This window comes from Athene cunicularia (genome assembly GCF_003259725.1).
Source record: "Athene cunicularia isolate RWA chromosome 3 unlocalized genomic scaffold, athCun1 chr3_part1, whole genome shotgun sequence".
In the NCBI taxonomy this organism is placed as follows: Eukaryota; Metazoa; Chordata; class Aves; order Strigiformes; family Strigidae; genus Athene; species Athene cunicularia.
This window is the reverse complement of record NW_020799097.1, coordinates 106,160,734-106,182,364: the sequence shown is the minus strand read 5'-3', so window position 1 is coordinate 106,182,364 and position 21,631 is coordinate 106,160,734. Positions and strand designations below refer to the sequence as shown.

At 48.7% G+C, this 21,631-nt stretch overlaps 1 protein-coding gene across 1 annotated transcript in view; it reads left to right on the top strand.

Moving 5' to 3' along the window:
• Nucleotides 1-492: 492 nt before the first annotated feature.
• Nucleotides 493-21,631, top strand: part of ITPKB (inositol-trisphosphate 3-kinase B) — a 68,103-nt gene continuing 46,964 nt past the window's right edge. Inside the window, exon 1 of the mRNA XM_026845784.1 lies at nt 493-2,393. Coding sequence (XP_026701585.1) covers nt 1,473-2,393 — 921 coding nt within the window. The 5' untranslated portion in view covers nt 493-1,472. The remainder of the gene's footprint in view (nt 2,394-21,631) is intronic.

The following is a 21,631-nucleotide window of genomic DNA, read 5'->3' as shown; positions in this document are numbered from 1 at the left end:
CCGGGCCCCGCGGGGAGGAAGGGGCGAAGTGGGGGCGGGCAGAGAGGCTGGCCGCTGCCCCGGGGCCGAGCGGGCTGTCCCGCATCCTGGCCTGGCCCCAAGCGGGCTGTCCCGTACCCCAAAATCTGGCCGAGCACCTTGTGCCGGTGCGGGCTTTCAGAGCCGAGCCGGAGCGCTGGGAGCGTTGCGGCGCCGGGGATCCCTACAAAGAGGGGGTGCCCCGGCTGTGCTGAGCCAAACGCTGCCTCCGACCAGCACCTGGAAGGATGGGGAGCCTCTTGGTCACCCCGTTGATGGGGACTGCGCTTAGACCCGGGGGGTCTAAGTTACCTGCCAGGAGCCTCACAGGGGGATGCGCAGGGCTACTGTGGACCACATCGCACACAGGCACTTCCAAACGCCCATAGCCAGAGTGCGCACACGTGTGTGTCAGTTCCCAAGCCCCAGCATGGGATGGAGGGTGCAACCCCCACGGCCCAGGGAGCGAACGGCCATGAAGGCAGGCACGCCGAAGTCCGCAGGGGCACAGAAAGCTACCCACAAAAGCAGAGCCTCTCTCGCATGCATACACGCTCACACACACAGCAGGCTGAATGCCACCACACATCTCTGTGTGTGGGACCCGGGCCGTGACTTGGAGGCAATTGGGGCGGTCGGTGCCCCAGCAGGCTGGCGTGCGCCAGAGAGGCACGGTTAGGCAGGGCACGCGCGAAGGTGTGCAAAGCCCCACTGTTGCACGTGATGAGTTAGGGAAGTAGTGGGGATGTGGTCCCATACCATAGAAAACTCTGCAAGCATGGAGCCTTCACACGTGTCATTGAACAGAAATCCATGCCGCAGGCTTGATCTTGGCCATAGGTGACAAACTGGAAGGTGACAAACCTGAGCTGCTTGGAGTTTTTCCCTTCCGTCAGAAAATGTCAGCTTTTGGGGCCAAAACCTGAAAGCGGCCAACTTATGGCTCACACCAGTTGGCCATAACTCCCTAATTCTGTTGCGGGAACAGCTGCTGACTCTGTGTCCTCTCGGACGCCGCTGCTGCGGCTGCATCAACCGGCCACCTGGAGAGGGGGCAGGGAAGGCAGGAAAGAGGGGAAACAGCCCCAAACCTGATTTCCCTTTGGCTCAGACCCTTGTGACCAGGCTGGGCCATGTCCCCAGGGGTGGCACACTGGGGATGCATGCAGGGTCTGGGAGGGGGGCACACAGGAAGGGAAGAATCCAGCTAGCTGTGTGCACAGCTGGAGGGTGAGCTGCGGGGAGGGTGCAGAGCTACTCTCACCGCTTGTCTCTCTCTCTCTCCCTGCAGCCGTCCCGTTTTATGGAGCTGCGGGCCGGCGCCAGCCCAGCTCCCCTGCTGCCTCCCGGCAATGCTGCTGGTCCCGGTGTGGAGAGACCCTTGGCAGCCTCACAGAGCCTGAGCGCCGAGGCGGCAGCGGCGGCGGCCCCCCTGTGCGCCCCGGCTGACTACTATGGCTGTGTACTGCTATGCGCTCAATAGCTTGGTGATGATGAATAGCAACAGCGAGGTGACAAGCGGCGGGAACAAGACGCCACCTCCTCCCAGACAAGTGCTGCCCAGGGGCCCAGAGACACCTGGCAGCTGCCACCCGCTCCCTGTCTTCAGCCCGGCCCCGGTGCCACCCCGCTCCCCACGCCGTGGCCCCGCTTTCCTCTTCCCGCCACTCGAGGAGCCCCCACGGCAGCCAGGCAGCCCTGGGGGGCGGCGGGGTAGCAGGGGTGAAGATGTGCAGCCAGGACCCCCCACGGCACGGCAGCTTCAGCGGGAGCTGCACAATGTCCAGGTGAACCAGAAAGTGGGGCTCTTCGAGGCACACATCCAGGCACACAGCTCTGCTGCCCAGCTGCCGCAGAGCCCCCGGCCATCCCGACCCCGGCCTACCAGCCCTGTAGTGCCAATGGTGGGACTCGGAACCGGACACCGGCCACGAGCCTACGGAGAGAGTGAGGCCCCCAGTGTCGGTGGGGTGCAGGTCTGGCCGAGCACTGCAGAGCCCTCGGGGAGGCCGGTGGTGATGGTGGTCCCAGCTGTGGGGCTGGTGGAGGACAGCAGCCCCATGGAGCCGTCAGGGCCTACACCACGGCAAGGAGAGGTGGTGGTGGTCCCCACGGGACTTGAGGGACAGCGCACAGCCCTCGGCGGGAGCATCCCTGCCGTCATCGTCACGGACCTGGGGGGCCCGGAGGAGGAGGCGGGCGCCGTGCCCCCCGGCAGCCTGCCCGTCCGGAAGCTGTCGTCATCCTCAGCCTCTTCCACAGGCTTCTCCTCATCCTGGGAGGAGTCCGAGGAGGACATCTCCAGCGACCCTGAGCGCACCCTGGACCAGACACCGGCCTTCCTGCAAACCCTGGACCAACAGAAGCCCCGAGTGGTGAGTGTTGCACCAGCTCCGGGGAGGTGGGGTGAGGGCTGGCAGCATCCCTGCTTTGAGGCACAGCTGCAGTGGGAGGGCAGAGGTCTAGTCACAGCAGAGGTCCACAGAGAAACTTTCCATTTGCTTGGCAGTGCTTGATTTCCCTCACATGATAAGCTTATCCCTGTTCCTAGACTGAAAATCCCCTGCTCGCAGGAGAGAGCAGCAGTACCCATCCCACTGTGCATGGTCCTTGCAGAGCTTCTCCAGCACTGCAAGCTGCCCTCCGGCATGCTTAGCGTGCACCCACGGACTGCAGCCTTCTGCTGACATGTGGTTACAAACCTCAGTTTTCCCTCAGCACAGCTTCCCTGGCTGCTGGAGGTTTCCCATGGTTTACAAGAGCCTAAGGGAGAATTTATTTCCTCCTTGGAGTCGAAACTGTGTGGGCTAACTGTCTGTTAAAATTTATACTGATGCCCACCACCTTACTGTCTGTGTGCCTTTTCACATGGAAGCAAAAATCCTTAGAATTTCTGGTAATTCCCCTTTTGAAAAAAACTTTTTGCTTATGGGGTATCCTATATTTTAGGTAAGCATGTTTTTATTAGATATTTATATTAAGTTCATTTGTTTCAGATCTTGTTGTGGGGCTCGTTGGGAGGCTTCAGTCAAGAGAAAGCATCGTGTTGTATTAGAGCAGAAAGGTCTCCTCAGAGAGAAGGGCTTTGATGCGCTCTGAAAGGCAGACACTCATGGGGTTTCTTGCGTCACTTGGGGGGTTCATTCCATGTCTGAATGATCCGTACAGACTATGCTTTGCTTTGAGCTGTCACAGAATTTATCTGGAGGGCTTTGAACCACTTTACCCCAGTGCGGGGTGTCCGTCACGAGGTTCTCTGACCAGCACGTGGGCTCTCCTGTCCTCTGGCTGTGAGGCATTTCATTGATTCAAACTCACCACTGGAGCCTCACACTGACAAACCCTGAAGAATTCAGGGCAACCCAGCGGCTCGCTTATTTTAAATATGTGATGGTGAAACTCTGCTGAGCTCAATGACATGAGGAACACCGGTGCAGGGAAACATCTAAGTAAGTAAAGGTATCAAACTCGTGAAGAACTGACAAGACTCTGGTCTGTAAAACAGCAGGCTGAAATGAATATCTTTGCTTTTCTACTTGTTTTGTCCTGTTCCAAGAACTCAGGCTTGCTTCTGCTCAGGATGAAGAAGCAGTTGAGTAAAAGCATAGTTAATGAAGTTACGAGTCTGTGGCTCATCGTGTTTGCAGACAGTTTTGTATTTTGGGGCTCTCAACTGATGAATCAGCTTGCTCCCTTTGGGAGCTGCTACAATCCCCCTGCTGATTAAATTCTGCTAGTTTTGTGTGCATGAGCTGTAGTAATCTCTGCTTTATTCTCCTTACTAATGACTGTTCCTAGTGCCAGATCCCACTGATTTGCTGCTGAAAACACTCCGCTGATGGGCAGAATCATGCCTGATGCTCTTGTGGAAAGCTTCCTGGAGCCTCAAGCTGACTCTGCACAGCCTCCCGTGGCCTCCAGCGAGCTCGTCCAGGCTGGTGGCTCGGCAGTGAACAGGCCAGGCTCATTTGTATTGCCAAAAGGCCTGGATCAGAGCAAGATCAGATCAGGTCTGAGATCAGAGTAACTGCCGGGCTCAGTGGGACTACTTTAGGCTAAACAAGATGAAGATGTGGTCCAAAATGTGTCAGGCAGCCTGAGGAGGTATACTTGATTTTGTGTTTCAGTGCTGGAGTCGTCTCAGCAGGAGTGACTGGGCTCATTTACAGTGATACTTTCCACTGGGCTCCACAGGTCCCGTGCAGGGCGGATCACTGGCTTTGGCAGGTTGTAGTCAACTTCTCAGCAGGATCGTGCGCAAATGCCCAGTAATTCAAAGCTGATTCATATAAATAACACCCAACTTTGTGTACCGGTTGGCAACATCTTTTAAATCCATAATGACAGCAGAAGGCAGCTACTGAAGCGGTCTCAGGTTGCACACTCATTTGTTTTCATGAACTCACTATTTCCTTTTAACAACGCACATGGTCTGGAAATGAGTTGTGTAATGAGGGGGAATGTGTGAGAAGCTCTCTCTGCAACTCGTGCTTTTCCGTCAAAATAAACCCTGGGAAACCTCGGCCAACAGAAACCCACATCATGCCTCTGGGTTGAGCAGATGAACACTGGGCAGGGAGAGAGCCGTGCCTGTCTGAACCGGGTGCTGCTGGTGTGGGGGAGGGCTATTGGACCTGGGGGAGAGGTAATGACGAGCAGCAGGAAAGCAGTTCTTGCTGCAGATACGGTCTGTGCCGAACATCTCCCATAGCATGTTTACAGATTTGATAAACAGCAGGCTTGCTTCTGCCCTTCCTTTCTGGAGGCCGTCTGGCTTAGTAAATCTGTTAGGGATGTCCGGCTGTCTATTGTAGTTCCTTCTGGCGTCCCCGGGAAATGGGCTGGCAGGGACTCATTCTCCATTTGTACTTCAGGTAGGAAAATTCATCTGCGGTCAGGCCCACAAATTGGCCAGTAAGAAAATGACGTTGCCTAGCAAAAGGGAGGGAGGGAGGGAGGGAGTGTGGCCACTTTTTTGGACACTGTGACCTGGAGCAGCTCGGTGGCTGATACAGGCTCTGCCTTTGTTTATTGAAACGGTTTACTCAGCCGGTCCCTGCCTGGAGTGCTCTGGTGTCCGGTGGGTTGCGCAGCACTGGGATACGGTGACCCTGCCATGATTATAGCAGATTTCTGAAGTGCAGTGACCGTAAGAACAATTCGATGTTTTGCTGTTGTCTAATTGCAAGTCCACTTAAGGTCTGAGTAAACCACCATGTAAGAGCTTTTACAGCTGTGGCTTTCCCCGGGCTGTGAGCTGCTGCTGGAGAAACCCCATGCTTGTTTATTGATGCTTGCAAGGTTTCAAAGACACTTGAGCAATTACACTTCTTGGGCTGTGTGGGAGGGACAGTCTGTCCAGGCAGCACGTTGGGATGGAGACACTGTGGTTTGACACCGCACAGCCCCTGCGATGGCAACACGGGCAGTTTGGGGAAGGAGAGGGTGCCTCTGCTCACCCATTGCCCGAGCCAGGGGGATGCAGCGGCTGTTAGAAGGCACCTGTCTCCATCACAGCACGTCTTGTCCTGAGGGAGAATTTCTTCCTCATGGCTGATCACACAGGTAGGGTGTGTAGGGGAGTGGGAAGGGGCTCCCTGTCCCAGGCTCTGAGTGGCACAGGTAGCCCGAGACAGCAGCCTGGCTCCTAAGGGGGATTTCACACCCAAAATAAGCCCTGTTCTCGCTGTCATTCCCATTGACTTCAATAGGAAAATACGAGTCTATGAATTTTGCTGTTCCTGGGGGACTCTGCTTTTCCCAAGGGAGATCTGATAGACCAAGGTGTACTCGGCAGCAGGAGGCTTGGCCCCAGTCTTGGAAGCTGGCTGCACTCCTTAAGCCAAAGATGTTCCAGTGCTGGTCACGACTGTGAATTGACATGAATACCCTGGTTTGTCAATTCCTCAGCAACTAGAGATAAAGCAACAGACAAGTGGGGGGAAAGGCAGAAATTGTGCAAGTACATACTATAGAAAAATGACATGTCGAGGGGAAAAAAACCACCCTCCTGGAAAAACAGTGCAAGGCACTTCAGTGTTCCTCTTCTTGGCTTTCCCACAGCTGCTGTGGAAACGCAAGGACATACGGCAGAATAGTAATCAAGTGACTCTCAGTACATTGTGAAACCTCTTCTTTCAAAAGGCAGAGCAGCTTGGTCAGAATAAGAGACTTCCATTAACCTGTGCAAAATGGCAAGAGCTCTTAGAAAAAGCTAATGGCGTTGCTGCTGACAGGTGATTTCTTAATTGATTCATTTGTTTGACTCACAATGGCTGTAGCACTTTTCCAAAAGGAGCCATGTTTAGATAGGGTTGATGTCAGCCAAGGGCCTGTGAGACCCTTGCTTATTTCTCTTTGAGATGTTCCAAGGCATAAGCTGACAACAGCACTCCTGATTTGTTCCTATAAAAATCAATCAAATTAAATATGCTTTTATTCCCTTTCCTAGCTGTCAGTGTGATCAGGAAGTCTCTGTGTAACAGAAACCATGACCACATGGCTATGGTGGTGCATGCAAGCCCTGTGAATGTATATCTTTATGCTGACTGTGTTTATGTATTTTAGTCCTTCCTCCCACCGTGTTTATCTTAAAAACTCCTAAGCTTATGAGCTTGTGAGTAGTACGGCCAATTTAGTATCAATATAATGTCTAGCATATTAGGGCCCTGTTTGCTTGTTGTTGAAGAGCGACTGTTACTCTAGTAATGCCCATCTTTGCCCAGGGAAGATGCTTAGCACACTGGCTAAGCTGTCAAAGGATGGAGCCTTCTTCAGCCCTGCCATGGGAAGAAAGAGGAAGAGGAGAATGGGGTGGACACCTCTGTGTTTCCACTCTGAGCACCCTGCTCAGCAGGCCTGATAGCACTGCATGAGATCAGGATCCGTCGGTGCCAGGCCGGCTAAGCAGAGCTTCACAATCTTTGTAGATGGAGGCTGTGCACTCCAAGGAGTTCAAAAACCACCACTCTCTGTTTGGTAGCTTGTCTTCTATCTACTCATGTGGCCTTCTCAGGGAATAAGCAGCATTTTTATGGGCTCCCACCCATGGAGGCTAAGTCAAGATGTTGCCACAACCCAATAGGAGACAAGCAGTGCTATTTTCAGTCCATTTTCATCAGCACTTTTAAACTCATTGGGAAGGGTTTCTCGTCTGTGCATGTTCTCCATGATTGACAGCATAAGAATTATATGGCACATAGCAGATCCTTTTCATAGAGGGACTTACTTGCTAGCACAGCTGCTGTCTCTTGCATATTTTGTTTCTCAAACAATTTCACGCTGAAAGCATTCATAAAAAGTGGAAAAAAGCCCAAAGCATTTCCAAGGTGCAGGAAGAGCAAACATTAGGTCCATCATCCTTAGGGTTCCCAGCTCTGGAAACAGCCAGGTTTCCTCCCCTTCTGAAGGGAATCACAGGATGTCAGGAGCTTGGCTGGTTGGACCCTTCAGATGTTAAGCTGAATGTCCACAGAGTGAAGTTCCCAGACCAGTGGAAACTTTACAGTTTTGTCTTTAACCTTTTTAGAGCCTTGCAATGACAAAAACTAATCAAACCATAGTCAGCACCTGTCTCATATTTTCCATATTATTTCTATAATGTTTTAGGACAGATTTGCATGTAAAGAAAATGTTAGCGCAGCACTGAGCTCTCGCATGCAATGCAATGACTGAAAGCCAGTGCTGAGCTAATGTTTTCTTTACATGTGAATCTGTCCTAACTCACTAGAGAAATAATGGCATCTATGTATGATGTTAAATGTTGCCTCAGCTAAGCTTAGTCTTCTGTAATTGTTAGAGATTATTTTGTTTATACTAGTAGGTAAATTTATGAAGTAAATTTGACCTGCTTTCTTCCAATGAAGCCCAGCCAAGCTTTCTAAAAAAGATATGTTAATATTTAACAGACACTGAGAACTAAACGTTAACATTTTCAAATCACTGAGTAACTTCACAGTCTAATCCCTGTTCTCAAATGTGACGTTTTGGGGAATGTGGGCTTCTACACTTGTTGGGCCACTTGAAATGGCCCTTTTAGAGAATTCACTTTGCTCAGCCTCATTGGATGTCTCCTCGGGATCAGTCTTCTCGTAAGGCACCTTTCTTCTCTGTTGACTCTGGTGGGATCTTGAGGACTAGCCCAGGACTGTGCTTAAGACAGAGGAATCTGTTTCTAAAGTACTCATTAATGTCTTTATAAAATTTTATCTGAATTTTTTTCTTATTCATACACACAAAAAGCAGGTCATGCATAGCCTGCACAATGGCTTCAAGTAGTTCAGGAAGCTGCTCCAGTCTGAGGTCTACCAGCTTCAAAAGCAAGTGCCTCTGTTTTGGCTTTTAAATCAGTGTTTAGGCATCAAAATGTGTGATTTGCTCTGTAGCCGGGATGATCACCCAGCAGTGCCTTTCTGTGTGAGTTGGTGTGGGTATGTTCCGAAGCTCAAGGTCTCCAGCTGCAAGTTTCAGTCTGGGTGTATGTGCCACGAATGTGTTCAGAATTGGTGGAAGCTTTTGGAAAACATAGACTGCAGCTTCTTTCCTAGCCATGGTGGGAGTTCACCACCAGAGAGCTGCTGTCACGGCTGCGTGACTGTAAAGACACTCACTGCTGTAGTCAGCCATGGGTTGTGTTGTCTGAGTGCTGGCATTTTCTGACCTAAGTTTCTTAGAAATTGGCAAAATTTGAGTCTGAAGCTGCTGCAAGCTGCTAAGACCCGTATTAGCCTTTTCCCTCTCATGATATTTATTTCAGTGTTATCATACATTTCATCCATGAGAAGAAAGAAGTGAGTTTTTTATAGTAAAGAACATTCTTTTCGTTAATGACATGGAAAAAGAGACAGCCTAGTAGAAGGAATTCAATTACTCCTTTCAGATCTAAGATTTATTGCTAGCCGAAACACAAGGATTCCTTTTGGAATGAGAACTAGGGGGTAAAACAGCAAGTGCTTAGCACTTACAACTTCTGCTTGTAAGCAGTACAGTGTATTATCTGATCTGCACTACAAAACAGGAACTGCATTAGTATTCAGCACTGTTGTGGTTTTAAGTAATAGTAAAGCATCCCTCGTCTCCCTGAAAGACATATATAGGCTCTGGAGTGACATACCAACAGACATTTTAATGATTTTGGTTCAAAGGACAGAATCAGATTGTCCCTTCACTGTTTGCTTCGCACATTTCATTTGCAGAGAGGTTGGCACCTGCAGTTGCTGTGGTGTCAACTTCACTGAATTGATGTGAGCTTTGCTTAGGGTTTCACCCTTGGCTTCGGGGCTTTCATCCTTGACTTTGTCTTGTACTTGAGGCTTTGGAAGATAGAGCTCTTGAACTGTGTGAAGCAGAGGGAGGTCTCAGCCTATAGTCTTCACTGTCTTGAAACTCCCTTCAGCCTGAATGCTTTGGGCTTTGCCTGGATGAACACCGATACAACGCCAGGAATAATAACCAGCGTAATGTCTTGGTAGGTTGGCTATGCTGGGGAGCAGGCCCAACCCTCTCCCTGCCATCCGTGTTTGCAGAAGGAGCCATCAGAAACGTGGCACCGAGTGGAAGTTAGCAGAGGGCTAAACAGCGGCAGCACCTGCCTTCAGCATCACCTCCTCCTCCTCCTCCTCCCCCTTCACTTCCTGTCCCTTTGCCCTTGCTTGGGCAATTTGTCTGCAGCAAGATAGAATCAAAGAACCCTCTTCCTCTGCTAAACAATTTGCTCCTTTTGTTAGGGTCAGATAAAGTGCTGATAAAAGCTGTTGTAGCTCTCCTGAAGCCAGCAGGAGTGTGCTGCAGTTTTGGTCCTTGATCGGTTTTCGCCTTGCTCTCCCCTGCATGTATCCAGTTACATCTTGTGGTAAATTCAGTGTTAACCTGAGTTAATGAAGCAGACACACGGTCCCCATGGGGGTTTTGCCTGTTGATCGATACAGTGCTTCAGAGCCTTTGGGGACAGGGGTTTTATAAATGGAAAGATCTGCAGCGTGACTTTTTGGAAAGAGCATTTTAGGGTTGGGTGTTTTTTTCTCGTTTCTCACTAAACCACCTCCAATCTCTACTGCTTGGGAAAAGGGCAGGAGTGGAGCCTGGCCTTCAGCTCACTGCTGAGCCTTGTTCATTGCAGCCGTACTTTGACAAGGTGTATGGAGAGGTGTAGGAATAGCTTTTATCCCATTGAGCTAAATGCATTCAAAGCATTTTCAATAAATGGGTACTTAAATAAAATGGTCGAGGGACCCTGTGTGCGCCCCTCAAAAGAGAGAAGACCAGGGCACCGAGGAGGAGGCGAGCTGAGGGGGAGGTGAGCAGGCTCCTTCTCGCCATGTGGAGCATGGGAATTGCTCTGCCGGCAGCCTCCAACCCCATTAGATATCCAGGGGCATCCTCCCACTTCAAGCAAGGTACAGAGCAGCCCAGGGAGAATTCGCAACATGTCCAAATGTAATATGGTTGCTATTATGGGTAATATATATTTACACTCTGCAGGGACCATTCAAGCCTGCATCTGTAGGAAGGGGAAAAAAGTCAGGTTTGCTTTTTTGGCAGACTGCAGATCAGAGAGTCCAATCTGCAATCTCTCTTGGTATGTTTTATGTGGGTGGGTTTTGTTAAGTTACAGGCAAAGTTATTGCACCCCTAGGCTGCTCACATTAAATGTTTCTCCAATTTTAGCAACATTCTTTCCAGGCTCAGCTACATTTGTTTTTATCTTCTCTATGGCAATTGATGATCTAAGTCTAAAATGTATAACTCCGCAGGATCTCCTGTTATATATTTCTTCCACAGCTGTAGCTGAATCAGGACAGTATAATCCAATGACATGTTGTAATACCTAATGCTTTCTTTAATACATTCCAGATTAAAGGAGTCAGCAAAGTTCACATATCCAAAGTAATAAATTTAAACAATAATAACGACAAATCCCGAACTGTGATTGTATCTTGAAAGTGTTGGGTTGTTTTTTTGGGTTTTTTTTCCTCCTATCTTCTCTGGTCTGGCTAAAGTCTGTTTGTAGGAAACTCAACAGGACAGATAAAAGATGATGAGACAAACAACTTAATCCCTTAATAATGTCAAGTGGAAAATCCAACAACAGATTGGCAAGGAACTCAAATAACAACTGCAAAGTGGCCCTTACCGAGGACTACAAACCTAGTTTAAAAGGCCGAGCTTGGGATATAATTAGAGATAAACCTGAATCAGTGCCCCCAGATTCAAACATTTCTTTAAACTCTGAAATGGAACCCAATTCCATTTCTTTTTTTTTTTTTTTTTTTTTTTTTTTTTTAATCCATGCACGCATAGTGGCATCTCAGCTCCATTGAAGCTGGTTTGGCATCACCTCGTACCTCGTGCTGCCCTCGGTACCCACACAGAGTGACCATGAAAGGCCCCAGGGTGGTATTTCCATCTCTGGGTGCTGTTGCTGATGGGATCATGGGTTAGCAGCGAGTGTGCGCTGCCCAGGTAGGTGCCTGTCATGGCAGCACAAGGAGGAGGGGGAGAGCTGAGCACCTCTTGCTGGCACTGTGCTGGCCCCCAAGTCCCACCCTCTCACGCTGTTTTGCCGGGGACTGGCACACAGCTGCATCCCCACGCAGCAAACCCCATTCCTTCTGCTTAGGGCAGTCTCGGGCTGCCATTAATAGAGACGTCTTGAAAGCAAGGCGTGTGGTCACAGAAGTAGGAGGCACTTGGAAATGCAATTGCCAAGGAGTTTCAGAAAGAGCATGTTAATTATTATGTCCTCAGAGCTGTATTTATTTAGAGCTGACAGCCCTTCACCCTGGGGTTTCCTGGTGGGAATGTCTTACTGGGGTGGAGACCAGGGCGTCCAGAAAGGAAACAAAGGAAAGAGATTTTAGAACTGTGCCTTATCTCTATCCACCTGAACAACTGTTGTATTTTAAAAGAATATGTGAAACCCATTGTTTGAAAAAACCCTGACAAGTGTGCTCTCCCAGCTCCATTGTTTTAATGTTCTCCTAGGAATTTGTATATGAAATGTTCCCAATCCAGTTTATCTCTCTCTGCTTGACAAATCCTGTGTTTCCCTTCCGTACTTATAGCAGAGTGGGAACTAACCTTGATCTTTTTGCAAAGCCAACAGAATTGCCTTGTCGGGTGTCATGTTGCCACCTTCACACACAAACAGTGCGTGTCACAGTTTTTGAGCAAGATGTACCACCACTGAAAAAAAGTCTGCATAAAGCTCATATGTTCAAGATGAATTTTTGGAAAAGCATCTCTGAACTGAACCAGACCCTCTTTTAGAGGAGGGAGCAACTAATGTTGCCTGGCTCTCATGGAAGGCCCCTTGCACACAAGGTTGAAACAAATGGTCTGAAGCCAGAGATACAGCTCAGCTCCTCCACTGTTAGCAGCCCACCTTCTATGGCTCACCTCAAGGAAAAAAGTTTTGGCCTCTTTCCTCATGTCTCTGTTTTCTCATGTTACCCTTCATTGCTGGAATGTTTTTTTCAAGCCAAGGAAGGCAGCGTGGGAGTCCAGGTGGTCAGAAGTGACCATAACATTGGACAGGTGCTGGGCCGGTAATGAGAGGAAAATGCAGAGGTAGCAAAATGCCACCTTGTCTGTTCTTGTCTGTCTCCGTATTGTACAGCCTGAGCAGCTCTGATACTGGGTCTTTGAGCTTTTGGGCCACTTAAAGGCAGTTACAGATCCCAGGTTTGTTCTTGTGGATGGGAACCCTTCCCAGAAGGGAGAAAGCTCAGAGGAGCCTGCTTAATGTAGGCTGATCTCATGCTTGAGCATACGCAGGAGTTGACCTTTCAGTACTGAAATAAGAAATGATGGGAATAGAATAAATCACAGCCTTGAAAGAAAAGCCAAGTAGCTTAGATTTGCACCTCAGGAGAAGGAGTCAAGGTGGGGAGGCTGAGAGAGCTGCAGAGGGGCCAAATGACAGATTTGTAAAGTGATCTTTCAGCAGGAGGTTTGGTGGATCTTTGCAGAGCAAGCCTGCAGAGGAAAAGCTACTGAGATGTGAAATTAAGATGTGAGGTCATAAGTCCTGGAGGTGAATTTTAGTTGGGTGGGTAGGTTGGAAAGACTCTGTTAGGGATGTTATCCTGAAAAAATCTTCAAGATTTACAGATAGGTTGGATGTGAGGACTGAGAGAAAGATATCCAAGTTTTCCACTTGCTAAAAGTTTCAGGGTAGGAGCAAAACACTCACAAAATGAGACCGGTAACATTTACACTCACATTGCGAAGGCATAAATTGTTCTATGAATTGCCAGGCTGCAAAGAGTGAAGTCTCTGTATTGCATTGCAAGCCTCAGAGCCATCATATTTCCATCAAAGCCAAAGCCAAATTTTTCATAAACTTGATAGGAGGCAGGTCCGAGCCCCTATGGTACACCCCCTTGACCTTCAGGGTCCTGGCGTTGAATGCAAGATTCTTCCAAGAGAACCAAAACTCGAAGCACTCCCCTAATAGCTGGAAGCCACAGGCTGATGAGGAACTTCCTCTGTGTGGAGGATTCTGTTGGAGCCCAACTCCCTGTTCTGTCACAGGAGAAGGTGGCTCAGGGCTTTTTTGGGGCAGCCATGGTGGAGGGTTGGGCTGCTCTGTGCCACAGAGCCTGTCACTGCCCGGAGAGATGCTGAGGTGTGCCCTCCTGAATCACTCTTCCTCTGGACCATCTGTGCTGTGTCCCCAAGGCAGTCAGACCCCCCGCCCTGTCCAGACAAACCTTGGTGTGATAGAAGATTGTAGTTGCTGGCTGGAGCTGGAAGAACAGTTTTTTTGGCAGAGAGTAGATTTTCCAGCAAATGTCAAGGGGGAGGGGGAGTCAAAATGATTCACAAATTCAAACACATTTTCTGAATAGTTCTAGCCTAGAAAAAAATACAGAGGTGGGGGAAGAGGGAGGGATGTTAAAAATAGCAATGCATGTCATTCTGACACTTTCAGAATGAACTGTTTCATTTTGGGAATGGTTTGTTTATGTTTTGCAAGCATTTGAAATGTAGATTTTATTCAAAATGGCATTTTTCACTTAAAAGTTGACCTCGCTGCTAAAACACATTGAAAGAAGAAAAGAGAAAAGGTTTTTTAGAGCTTGCATAACCCAAAATGAAACACCTCCTTTTGCTTTGGCTCCAGATGAGACATTTCAGAGTTTTCCTTTCACAGCCCAATAATTTTAGCTGTGTTCAGCCCTACCTGAACATTTCCTCTCCGCTAGTTTTTTGTCTGAGCTCTGATGTAAAGAAATTTGTTCTCTGTCCAGCTCCCGTGCTGGCCAGTCTTTAAGTCTAATGCCATGGAGCAAGTACTTTAGTTTAATCTGAGGTCAACCACACATTGCTGTGATTCAAACTGAAACCTGTGGTATCGAATGAATAAGAGCTGTAGGTTTTGTAGATAACTGGCAGCTTCTCCGGAAGATGCAATGTCGAACCTCATTTAGAAAAATAACCCAAACTCCTGGGGCCCTGAAATCTGATCTAGAAATCTTCAGAGAAGCTGGAGTTTGCAGACGGCTGAATGGCAGACTTTCACTCCCCCGACACTCACACTGGTCTCATTCAACTGATTCATTAAAGGGAAACGAGCAAACAGCTAGTAATTACTTTGCTGTAGCCAAAATGTGCTGCAGAGTTTGCCCAGGCAGAGGGGAAGGAACACGCACGTTTGCTGTATGATGAGCTGTCATCGAGTTTACTGTTGCCCTCTGTGTTTTGTGCCAGGTTGGGACACGTTGTCATTTCCTCAGCTGAAGTCTATCCCTTGGCATCTGGAGCGGGACCTCCTTTGCTGAGATTTGTCTTGACTATCTTCTGAACCCCTTTCCTCTGTGCCTTGGGAGGGTTCGGGCACAAAAGAGGGAGAAAAAAGATGCTGTGGTATGGGACGGCAAACATTCTAGCAGCAGCCCCTCTTGGGTAGGGGCTGTAGGAAAGACCTTTTCCATTTGTGGGAAGATCCTGGGTTTTGCCTGCAATAGGAAGGTTTGTAAGCATTTTCTGGCCCGCTGTAATTTTAGTGTTACTGAAGGGTGGATCTTACGGCGTGGACGGGATATGGCCGTTTTTATCATCGTGGTGTGTAGAGGCGAGGGGCTGGCAGTGGCAGAGCGGCAGAGCGGGCTGTGCTCCCTGCAGGCCCTGGCAGCGGTGGGAGCTGGGACAGCTCTTCTGCTCTCTGTGGTGGCCCAGGGATCCCCCACAATTAATGCCTGCAGCAGGATGAAGAATCAAGTCCAGCATGCGTGTACCAGCTCTGCAGCTCCCTTGACCATGCATTTACTGTTAAAACACTGCCAGCTCAAGCTCTCCCCAAAACAATGAGGATTGCCTTAAAAACCACCAAATGTTTCAGGGTTTTTTTATTGAAGTTCTGGCTTTGTTTGATTGTTTTCCTAGTTTCTATGCCTTTAACTCAGACTTGGGACAATTTTTCAGTCTTTTATCTGTAAGCCAGAAGGCTAGAAATGTACTGTCTTTTTAAAAATGAAAGCTCCGAGCCTCAGCCACCTGACTGCAAGAGCTGGGGGCTATGAGAACAAGGTAGAGCTCACACTAAAACTGCAGGAGTGGGCAAACAGACTATTGAAATAGCTCTTCTCTTGGTCGAGAAATGGGCTGAATGGAAAGGAAGGCCAGAAGGGCAGAGCGTGTAAGGCGATTCGGCTTTCCTGTAACAAACAGAGAACACTAGCGCTCTCTCCCCACCCCAGCCCAAACAAAAAACCCATACAGCACTAAAGTGAAATCTGCCTTCCTGTTTGTACGTGTGTTGTGAGGCCTGGGATGGCAGGTGGCATTCGACTCTCGCATCTCCAGCGAAATTCAAACTCATCTCTCAGGCGAAATCTGGAGGGAGTGGCGCAGATAGAGATACCAGTGGTCAACAAAGAACAAGGACCATACAAACTGCACACAGAGGGTTACACCACTTCTCTGTCAATCTTTTGTCTAAAATACAATTTGAAAACGAATCGCTTTTTCTGCAGACAAAGGTGATTCAGAGATCTTTGACACAAGCAGCTGTCAGGAGATAGGAAAACAGCTCTGACTATGTTAATCTCAAAGCGCAGAACCTGCTGGCCAGTAATTCAGTGCAGATGGTAAGATTTTAACAAAAATCTTGACTTTCCCACTAAATAATTGCATTGGGACAACATTCTATGCAAGATTGTACACATCTTTTGACAAGGAATCTTAGGCTCTGACAGTGCTCGGAAAATACTGAGCAGGGTTGTTGAACCATCCTAAACCACCTTGTCATGGAATGGTGCAGAGGTGCTGTGTGAAGTGACAGTACGTGTTCTCTAGCACTCTTAACGGTGTCTGGTTTTCAGTTTCCTCTCATCGGATATGCTGACACGTTCTCCAGTTTGCCTCTTGAATTAAGATGCTGCACTGTTCACTTCTCCTTTGCAGCTGATAGGTATGTCTCTTTGCTCACCCAAGGGAAAATGGAAAGGATATTTTTCCTTTTCATGTGTCCTTAGAGCTAATACACGTTTAAAGGGAGTAAACCCCAGAGCAAAGGCATGGACATTGGGTGTATCCATGGGCTGCAAACTTTTTTCTCAGGTGCTCCACCTGCAGGGTTAACTTCATTGAAATTGCATCAGGAGGGCAGTTTTGAAGACTGTATACACCATGCAGTCTTCTGGAGAGCAGCTACCTTTGGAAAAACAGCTAAAGCTACCATTGGCATAACAAACAGAATTAGAGTATTTCCAAGATATAAAATTAAGGGAGAAAAGCAGCTCTGTCAGAAAACAGAGGCTTGCATAACAGCAACATTTTCCATATACTATGCAATTAAGTTACTTGCTTGGGAATTAAATTGCAAGTCAGTTTAGACAGCGTGGCCAGCTGTAACATAACACATATTACAACACACATACTGAATGTTATTACTTGGTGTCAGTGTTTATTGAACAGAGTGGGGATTTGAGAAACAAGCTTTGGCCCAAGAAATGCTAACAATGTGATGGCGCTTAATGTCTCTAAAGCAGCACAGCTAGCGTTAGAAATTTTGGGAAGAAATTCTCCAAAGATAAAATACTTTAGAAAATACCTGCTAATCCCTTTAAATCCCTAAGACATATTAATTTTCATATTGGGTAATGAAAAGCCACAGACTTCACTACTAATCTAGAAAATAGCCTGCGGTTTTGGGAATAGCAAGGAAGACTCCAGGTGTAGGTTCAGTGGCTGATTTTGCAGTAGCAGTTTCCAGCTGATCTCACTGGAAAGTCTTTATTTGCTGCTGTCTGCTGGTCCCTTGCTGTCTTCTTTTGCTACTGCAGGATCCAGGGCCAGTGAACAGTGCTCACTGACTCCTTGAACTATGCTTCCCTCTTATTTTTATGAAGAATTGACGCTCTAGAATGTCGCTGCATTTCAGTTGCAAGACTGGTATGAGATTGGGCAAAATCAACTCTGTTGGAGCTATGCTGAGTCTGGTGGGCTTGCATGAGGGATAAATCTGGTCCAGAGTAAGAATAACAGGGAACACAGATGGGCTGGGTTAGTGCATTGTTTATATAAATGGCCAGACCATGGAGAGCTGCCCGCATTGCAAAATCCCCCTCCCAGCTGGCTCGTCAGGGATCCTTTGGAAAGGAGAGCATGGGCAGACCAGCAACAAAACGTGGCACAAAGACTGAATTTCCCCTCTCCTTTCTACAGCAGGTCTCTTTGTGCCCAGAGTTGAGGACCATGTTGGCAGTGATGCATGGGCTCAGCTCACCAGCTGTGCTGAACCGGCATCTCAGGGAGCAGGACAGGTCAGATTGCCGTGCCCTCCGCTGGAAATTATAAATACATTTTTGGAACAAAAATAGGAACCATCCACCAGAGCTATTTCTGATGACCTCAGAATAAAGCTAGAATTTGAGACTTTTTTCTCTGTTTTCTTAGCAGGGCTATTGAGCTCTCCAGCAGAACAGGAAGTAGGCTGAGGAGCTGTTTGAGTAACCAGAGTCGTCAGATCAATGGAAAAAATGGTTTAAGTACACTTTGTGAAAGTGCAGCCAACAATTTTGAAATTACTGCAGTTTCTCTTCCTAGATCAGTGCTGTTTTCACGCCAAGGGGACTTATGCCTACGACCGCTGTGTCTGTAAGCAAACAGAATGTTTCTTTTTGATGATGCACATGATATGCACCCAGGGGTGAAGCAGAAATCTATCCCTTGATGTCTTTGGATTGGATTCCAGATGAGTTAATCTCTCAACATGATCAGGATCCTATGTAATTTTGAAATGCCTACCATGCCATTTGGAAGAAAAATAAACTTGCTTTTATTGGGAGTTGGGTGTGGGGAGGTCAGGGTAGGTGAGGAGGGAAGGAGAGGATAACAGACACCATTTTGCTGTCAAGGTGGAAGATGCACCGTTCTCAATCTCAGAATTGCAGCTTCTTTCATGTTTTGCAAGCTCATCCGAGAATTGAATGCATGCCAAATTAATCTTTCAAGGGAAGCGGAGCTGGGTTGAAAATATCTCCAGCACAGATAATTCAAAGGAAGTGCAACTTTTAAAAAAGCATGTGAATTGCCTCTAAGAATCTACCTGTTTTTTCCTGTTTTCTTTTTTTCCTTTTTCTCTTTCCTTCCCCTAGTCCCACATTTTGCCTCTTTGCTGTCTCATCATGTCACCATTTCCTTTTTTCCCATTAGTTGTTCTCACAGAGGCATACAAAGAGTTTTCGATCCCGTCACATGCTCCAGCTGGAACTAGAGCACGACTCTTTTCTGACTGTATTTTCTCCAGGATTTTGTCAAGTTTAGCTGCAGACGCTTCCCAGCTTTTCGCTGATTGTCTTTTCAGCTGTCGTCTGCTTGCGACACATTGCAGCCGGGCAAAGGCCAGTTCAAACTGCAAAGGGGAGGCGATGCCGTGAGTGCGGGGAGAGCAAGGGGCTTCACGGGTGCCTGTGGCGAGCGGGACAGGGTGGCTGCGGGGAGGGAGTGACGCGGCGTGGGAGAGCAGGGCCAGGAGAGAGAGATAAGACGGACAGGAAGGGAGCAAAGGGGAAAGGCAGGTGGAAAAGGGAAATGACCGTGGAGGCCAGGAAGACTAAAGAGAATACAAGGGAAGCTGCGAAGCCATCTGGGAATCTGCTTTAGCCACGTGTAAATTGCACACGTCCTTGCGGCTTCCCCCTCTGCGCAGAGCAAAGCAGCACCCGGAGGAGGCCGGGCAGAGCCGGGATGGCGGCGTGCAGCTGCGTGGGGTGAGCCTGCGTGGGTGCGGGGCCAGGGCGGCACACGGGGGGACGCGGGGACCAGCCCCCGGTGCAGGTGTGGGGACAGCCCCGCGCAGGTGTGGGGGCACGGTGGCGGTGGGGGCGAGGGGAAGTGAGTGGGTGCCCTGAGGTGGGGCACAGGAGCTGGCAGAGCTGTGGCAGAGTTGGGGCCCGTGGGGATGGGGCGGAGGTTGATGGAGCTGCCGCTGCGTCGGCTTGTGGGTGACGGTGGGGGCAGAGTGGGAGGGGAGATGGGTGCTGTGGGGTGGAGGCAGAATGGGAAGCTGGTGAGAAACCGAGTGTGAAAGCCGATCAGGGGACGGAAAAGGGGAAACTGGAGGGAAAAATCATGTGAAAAGTTGCAGGTAGTGGAAGAAAGCATCATGGAAGGTTGACATGGAAAGGCAGGCGAAAGTGAGGAGAGCTTGGATAAGAAGATTTTAAAAGCACTTAGTGATGTCTGGGGTGGGTTTTGTGGCAAATAGCCAGATCTGAGCCAGCCTCCCTTTGTGGGGAGAAACAGGCCCCTGCAGAGCACAGCGTATGTGACCTGCCTGCACAGCACAAGACTGAGCAGTGCCATGACTGTAAAAGGAGTTAACTAGCATAGATGCAGTCATCTACACTGAACATGTCTAAAAATAGGTGAGATGAATTGCAGTCCCGAGAACAAAATGTTACAGTAAATGGATATAAACAATCTCATGTTATCTAGCTGGGTTCATTCAGGTGCATGCTGGAGGTGTGCACCCAGGTGCTGTGCTGGTGCACATTATTAGGTGCACATGTGAACACAAGCACATACGTGGCTGGGATGTTCGTGTCTCTCATCTCTGTGCAAAAGTCCTCTGCACCTCAGACCCTGAAAAATTGGGTCATGATGCTGGAGCAGGCTGTAGTTCTTCAGGTGTCTGCAGTTTGTATTGTAAATCATCCCTAAGAATCTCAAGGAAGAGCAGGGAGATGTGCTGCAGTTTCAGGGGACACTGCTGCTGACTCTGTCACTCTCAGCTTCATTATGGAAGGGCCTCAGGGTTAATCCCGACCCTTGCCTGGTTCTAGCTTAGCTCTGCAGGCTGCCTTCACCAGCGCTGGGCTCCTGGCTGCCTCTGCCAGATGTGTAGGGGCTGCTTTGCTTTAACTCACAGTGGGAGGCACCAGCTTGACAGGGAAAAAGGGACCCAGTCCCCAATGGTGTCATTTGACCCACACCACCTTGCCAGATGTCCTGAAGGAGAGACAGTTTCTCTCCCTGGTCAGAGAACTGATTAAGAAAGAGTAACACCACATCTCTGCAGGGACACCCACGGGACATGCCAAGAGAAACCCAGGGACATGCCATTATTTGACAGGATCCCTCACACATGGACTAGGCTGGCGTGGATGGTCTGAGCAGGGTATGGATCTGGAGCATGTCTACCAGCTCCCTGCAGCCCTGCTCTCCTTCCCCAGTCCCAGTCCCTGAGCTCAACCTGATCTCCAAAATTAGGTCTGCAGGTCCCTTGCCTCATCTTTAAAACTCTCTCTGCAATTAACTTGCACAGGCATGTCCTTGGCCAAAACTGACCCCAAATGATGGGTAACGAGAGGCTGCACTCAGTTTGCCTGTAGCTAGGGCTCCCAGTTATTTGTAGGAAAAGCTGTGAATGTATCTCTGCACCAAGAGGTGGCCGCTTGCTCACGGATGTTGTGAGTCTCTGTTGCTACCTGAGTTTTTTTAACAGTTTCCACTGTGGAAGAGAACAGTATTAATCTGGTGAGATTGATGTCAGGCAAGCACTTGTAGTGCTTGGGTCTGATAAGTCGTAATTGAACTCTTTCACTTAGTCTGTTACTGCAGGCTGCTCACTCTCGTGCTGGGCATTTCCTCTGCTTGCTTTTGCTTGGATCCCCAAGTCACATATTCTCAGTATTTATGCCCCCTGGATGATTTTCCAGGGGAGCTCTTAATCGTAAAAGACAAGAAAAGGCATATATTTGTCAGAACTAATACTAGCGAGGCGCAGAGTTCATTCTCGGGCAGAGGTGGTTTAGAAAGCCTTATTTTTGTGCAATTAATTTTGTAAGAGCTCTCTCTCCTCTGTGCTTTCATTTGCTTCTGTGGCCTGGGGTCTCAGAAGACAAAGGTTTCTGAGGGCCAATGGCTGTCTTGAGACCACTCGCTGACAGCGCTCGCAAGAGCAGCACAGAGGCCCTGGATTTCCACATTTGTGTTAGCTGTTGAAACACATTGTCTCAAGCCATAGGGCATCATCCCACTAAATTCTTTAAAGCTGTTCAGAAGGAAATAGTAGAAACCTAATAAGCCAGTTTCTGAATATTGTCATAGTTTCCAGAATATTTTGTTTAGAAGCCCGTGTGAAACACTACTTCGTGCCTTTCTC